Below are 6,409 nucleotides of genomic sequence, written 5' to 3'. Positions count from 1 at the left end.
AAGAACAATATTTTTCATATCATTGGCTGTGTGTGTGTTTTTTTTTTAATATTGATGCCATTGAAAGTTCACAGTTTAGAAAGAGTACAGCAAAACAAACTCCTTTTTAATAAAAAAAATAAAATAAACAGGGTTTGCACATTAAGGGGCAGATTTATTAATGGTCGAGTACTAAGAATTTTTGTTGCTGTCAAAATTCAAACATTAGAATTGTAATCCTCCAATTCAAAGGTAAATTTGAATGTGAGATTTATTACACCTCGACCATGGAAACAGTAGTGATGGGCGAATTTATTCGCCAGGTGCGAATTTGCGGCGAATTTGCACGATTCACCGTCAGCGAATAAATTTGCGAAACGCCCGCGAAACGCCGTTTTGCGAATTTTTCACCGTTTCGCGAATTTCACTAATTTTTCGGCGAAGCGAAACGGCACAAATTCGGCACAACATTCAAGTTTTTTCTGAGGGAAAACGCAATTTGAAATTAGATTCGAATTTTTGAGTCTGGACTATTTGATCAAATATTAGATGTTCTGATTTTTCTTAAATAACCTCCCATTCAAGTTAAGAGTACATTCGAATTTATTAGAGTAAAAAAAAAAAATTCACATAAATTCTAAAATTGGCCTTTGGTAAATCTGCCCATAAAAAATAACATGTGACTAAGCCCCATATAGGTAGGTAGGTAGGTAGGTATTTCCGTCTAGAAACAAATTTGAAAACTCGTATTAACACACTACGCAGTGATAACTGTTGAGGTCACTTTTCCATATTGATCATGAACATAGATCAAGATTTTTTTATTAAGATCATTTCAGAAAATGTGCTTTTTTTAAATCTTTTTTTTAAATACCCAGCATAAGAAGAAAATAGTTTACAATGGCAAAAGTTAGCTTCGAAATTTATATTATTTATTGTTTTCTTGTCATTAACACTCTTGCTATTATTATGGATTGTAGAAAAAAAACACTAGTTCTCAAGTGGAAGGAAAACAACACGGTTAAAACTCTTAATATTTTGTCTTACTGGGCTCTTAGTTACTAGCACACATACTGTATATTAAAAACAAAAAACAAACAAAAAAAAAAAGATGTTAATAAATGTAAAATAAAATATAAATTGGTAAAATTTCATAACTCAATGCTATCATGTCCCTCAGTGAAACCAGTTCTATAAAAAAACAGTACTATACAATATGATATGTACTTGATTTGAAACACAATGGCAGAAGGGAAAAGAAGGATGATTCGAAAAATTCTTTGGAGCAAGCACTCAATCAAGTCAATCTTCCAACCAGGCAGTTGAATCAAAGTGAAAAAGTTTATTGTGTGGACATAATAAACTATTTCACTTTGATTTAACTGCCTGGTTGGGAGATTGAGACTTGATTGAGTGCCTGCTCCAAAGAATTTTCGGTTTGTCCACTCCCCGTGCTGAGGGCTCAGGGCGGTGCCTCTCTTCCCTGATGTGGTGAGTTAATATTTACTATTTGGAGACCCCACCTTCAAATTTATTAAAATAAGGATGATTACCTAAATAGTGGTATAGAATGGGTTCTGAATTTAGTAGTACAGAAGTTGGGGAAGTTAAGAACATGCATTTATTTCTTTTTGTAATGTATGACTCTACATAGAGCAGCCATGTCTTCATGTGGCCCCTACTAGATAAAAGCACCTTGTTGTCTCAACATTATAGCAGAATGTCACCAAAGGTATGTAATGCAGCTCTTAAGACGATAAAGGGGCCAAGTATCTAGCGGTCTTAAAAAAAGTGGTTAGTAAAGAACTTGGTGATTAGGTAAAGACGTGAATCTAAATGGATTTCCAAACCACTCGGTGTAGAGAAGCATAATCCAGGATGAAACACAAAGTGGAATCATGGCTTCTCTCTAACCAAAACAGATTTGCCTATCCCCTTAGGCGTAGTCACATACTTACTATTAAAAGAGGTCTAACACAGAAGAGTATTTGGTACAGATTGACATGTGAAGTGAAGTAGAACTCCAAAGTTTTTTGCATCCAATAAAGACACCTGTCTGTCCTATGAGTTGCTTGATGTTCTACAGGATGAGCCCTGGAACAGAGGCTGCTTAAAGTAAACATCAGACCGTATATACCTATTGGGTTTAACAATGTGACTCCAAATAAAACAGCTGTAAGGCATAAAAATCAAAGCGCTTCAGATTTTCCAACATAACTTCCAGCTTGGCCCGAAGACACACACACACAATTGACATTCCACTAAAGTACAGTTTCTGTTGGAGAAGAAGCAACTGCCAGCACGGCGATGATGTCACTATGGATGACTGCCCCCTTCAAGAGCTTTCACATTTGAATTGGTTCTGGCTCTCGCTCATCTAATACATTTATTAGCATCGAGAAGCTGTCTTTCACAGCCTCCATGTTATCCAGTGATGTTGGCTGAAGAATCCAACGCTTCCCACGTGCAAGCGGTTCAAGTTCAAAATACTTCTTGATCTAAAAGAAAGAGGTATATAGAAAAATGTATAAATAAAATGTCTGAAATATATCATATTTACACGATGCAAAATTTAAAAGTGCTGTATTAGAACACAAACTCTATGTTCTGGTCAGAATTGAGGTTCTCAACTTTAAGTACATGACTAGGCTCCACACAATCATATACTGCTATACGGATTTTCCAGTCATGCTTTAAGTTTAAAATGTGCACAGATTCTGTGTAAGCCAGTGCTCCCCCACCAAGAGTAAATAAGATGAAGTCTACTCAAGCTTATGGTATACCTTTGAAACACAACAGAATTACCTAAATAATGTTCTGTAAAGGTAAGTAAAATTATGGCATAGTCTAAGGGTCAGGGCACACAGGCAGATTTGGGGAGATTAGTCGCCCGGCAACAAATCTCCTCTTCTTCGGGGCGACTAATTTCCTAATTGGGTGAATCTAGTTCGTTTTGAGTTTTTTGAATTTAATTTTCAGGAGTACTCCAAATAGATTGAAGGATGTCCCCCATAGGCTAAAACACCAATTTGGCAAGTTTTAGATGGTGAATAGTCGAATTCAAATTCTTAAAGGGACAGTACATGATAAATTTCAAAATTCAAATTTCGATTTTATTTTTTTAAAAACTCGAATCAAATTTTAACTATTCCCTAGTCGAATTGCACTAAAATAAACTTGAAAATTCTAAGTAATTTGACCCTTGATAAATATGCCCCTAAAAGTTGCCTATAGGTCATATTGATAGTTTTTCACTGGTAGGTCTGCTTTTGTAAGTAATTGTTATTCGAAGTTCCTAAACCTAAATGTCTCTTCTCAACTTGTCAGAGTTTATAATGTTAACAGACTATTGCTGCATAATTACAGCAGCATCCTCATAGAGGAACACAGGGAAGAAAATCATTGGCCAAACATTTTATAAGAAAAAATATATAAAACAAAGCACATGCAAATATAAAATACAATGTAAAATCATTGGCCATATACTTTTAAAGGAAAGAATTATAAATATAAAGCACATGCAAAGACAATGTTATGACAGTAGTAAAAAATGCTAACTTAAAGGTGTCAATATCCCTTTAAAGGAACAGTTCAGTGTAAAAATTAAAACTGGGTAAATAAATAGCCTGTGCAAAATAAAAAATGTTTCTAATACCATGAGCCAAAAATGTAATGTATAAAGGCTGGAGTGACTGGATGTCTAACATAATCCAACTTCCTGCTTTTCAGCTCTCTAACTCTGAGTTAGTCAGCGACTTGAAGTATAGCCACATGGTACATTTCTGTTCAGTGAGTTTTTAATTGATCCTCAGCATTCAGTTCAGATTCAAAAGCAACAGATGTGACCCATGTGCCCCCCCCCCTCAAGTCACTGATTGGTTACTGCCTGGTAACCAATCAGTGTAAACCAAGAGAGCTGAAAAGCAGGAAGTAGTGTTCTGGCTATTATGTTAGACATCCAGTCACTCCAGTCTTTATAAATTAAGTTTTGGCTAACTAACTATATTGGAAACATCTTTTCTTTCTCTTTACCCAGTTTTTATTTTTATACTGAACAATTTCGTTAAGGTAGGTCTTTAATACTTTTTACAATTCCAAGGCAACAATTTGAGAAGAACAATCATCTAATCTTCAATTTATATTACATCCATTCAATATGTGAATTCTTGCTTTACCCAGAGTGTTTATTTCTTTTAACACACATTTAAAAAGTTTAACAATCAGTATTACCCAAGGTCGTTGTATGTAGGATGCGTGTGTAAGATTTGTGCAATTTACAGCACCTTCTAATAATTGCGGACTATTCCTGGTACAGTATAAATCATTTTTAAAGTGATAGCTATCACTTTATACTGAACCCAGAAAAGTCAGAAATTATTGGAAGGTGCTATAAATATTACAAATCTCTCACACTTATCCTACATATAACTGCCCGGGCCCCTATTTGTATACCCACTAAAGACAGCTCTGTTTGTATTGCTAAACACCACTTGAGTTCCAATTTGTTTAACACCTGTTTGGCATTTCCATCACATTTTTATTGTCCCTGTATCAATCTGTAATTCAAAGAAAGTTAATATAACAATTGCTAACATACCAGCAAATAGCTGTTGCCCGAGCAGAGTTTAGTTTGCACATTCTTTTGTCTATGAGTATTTTCTTAAGAAATATTGGCTTTCCACACTCCTACCAAAATAGCCACAAGTATGCAAAAAATATTCAAACTGTTAAATGCGCAATATCTTTCACTGGCTGAGGCATGTTTGAAGGAAATTTGCAGACATTTGTTTACTTAGTTACCTAATTAACAATTAGAGACTTAAATGATGACGAAACCCAATATAAATAAAGATGTTCGGGGAAAACTAGTCATGAAACATGTATGCTTACATTATAGACTAGATCAGAAACATAAATATTTAACTTAAACCTCTATATATAAGAGTAAAAAGCAGGCAATATTTCAAGAATATTGTGAGATTTAAGTATTTTAAAACTCATTTCTTCCAATAAACATATAAGACTCCCCACACAGTGCAATCATCAGTAGGCAAAATTTGAGAAAAGAATTGAATGATGTATTGGTTGCGAATACATGCTCCAAAAGTTTGTATATTTTTTATAATACACAAATGATATCCTTATAAACAGTGAGTTCTGATGTCATAGTTATAAACGGCGAGTTCTGATGTCATTTCTGTCACATGACTCACTGAAACTTGTGTATTATAATAAATAAAGTACCCCCAGTTGCAAAATATGAGGATATTAAAGTTACCTCGGAGTTCCATGACCTGTATAAAAACACTCGAGCCTTCAGCCTCGTGTTTTTATATGGGCATGAAGCTCCTCGGTACATTATAATATCCGTAATAATTTACAAGAGGGGGTACTTTTTACACTATATTCTACCAATTTCAATTACATACTCAAAAGTTGCTCCATTATTCTTTTTCTGTACTAACATGGTTCAAACCATTTACTTGCTTTGCTACTATTACAATCAATAACGGCAAAACTAGAGCTGTAAGTTATAGGGGATCTAAGGCATGTGTAGCGTGGAAAATGGCCGTGGCCTGGCAATGACTTCAGTGGGCATGCGCACATAGAGCAATCGCCAATTTTCTTGTTGCAAACGGTACTTGTAAACAAAGAAAATAGTACAATGTAAACAAAGCAGGAAAACTGTAGAAAATCAGGGGACTGGCTTGTAACGCCAGTAATATGTGGGGAGTAGGGATGCACCGAATCCACTATTTTGGATTCGGCCAATCCCCTGAATCCATTGTGAAAGATTCGACCGAATACCGAACCAAATCAAATCCGAATTTGCATATGCAAATTAGTGGTGAGAAGGGGAAAACATTTTTTACTTCCTTGTTTTGTTACAAAAAGTCACGCAATTTCCCTCCCGCCCCTAATTTGCATATTCAAATAGGATTTGGTTCGGCCGGGCAGAAGGATTTGGCCGAATCCAAATCTTGCTGAAAAAGGCAGAATCCTGGCCAAATCCTGGATTCGGTGCATCCCTAGTGGGGAGTAATCCGGGAGAGTTGACATGCATACTAAGCTATAGTAGATAAAAAGACCACAATCTATTGCTTTCTATGAACGAAGCTCTCTAAAATTTTATAACTTCCAGCAAAGTATCAAAACTACGATAATCTATAAAAAAAAAGTCACGGCTAATTATTGGGTCAAGCTAATATCTTTTGACTGAACAGTTCAAGGAGCAAACATTTACCCTTTAATAATTTTATTACTTATCTATAGTAAACATTAGTCAGTAAAATTCAATAATTTTAAAGGAACCATCTGTCATTGGAAGAATGTATATGTCAGGGGTGTATCGGCACCTAGCAGAGAAGTATGGACCAAGCAAGAAGCTTTTGGACAAAGTTCAAGTTTGCGGTACGAAAGGAATCAAGAA

General features: G+C 35.2%; 1 protein-coding gene across 2 annotated transcripts in view; it reads right to left on the bottom strand.

Annotated features, from left to right (window-relative positions):
• Positions 1–1,364: 1,364 nt before the first annotated feature.
• Positions 1,365–6,409, bottom strand: part of arl15.S (ADP ribosylation factor like GTPase 15 S homeolog) — a 204,654-nt gene continuing 199,609 nt past the window's right edge. The window contains exon 6 of one of the 2 annotated variants that reach the window (XM_041580573.1): positions 1,365–2,477. In XM_041580573.1, the coding sequence (XP_041436507.1) occupies positions 2,325–2,477 (153 nt within the window). In that variant the 3' untranslated portion in view covers positions 1,365–2,324. The remainder of the gene's footprint in view (positions 2,478–6,409) is intronic. The other variant, XM_018244491.2, reaches the window with a different exon arrangement.

Source organism: Xenopus laevis, chromosome 1S (genome assembly GCF_017654675.1).
Source record: "Xenopus laevis strain J_2021 chromosome 1S, Xenopus_laevis_v10.1, whole genome shotgun sequence".
Lineage (NCBI taxonomy): Eukaryota > Metazoa > Chordata > Amphibia > Anura > Pipidae > Xenopus > Xenopus laevis.
The sequence above is the reverse complement of the archived record's forward strand: the minus strand, read 5'-3'. Positions and strand labels throughout refer to the sequence as shown.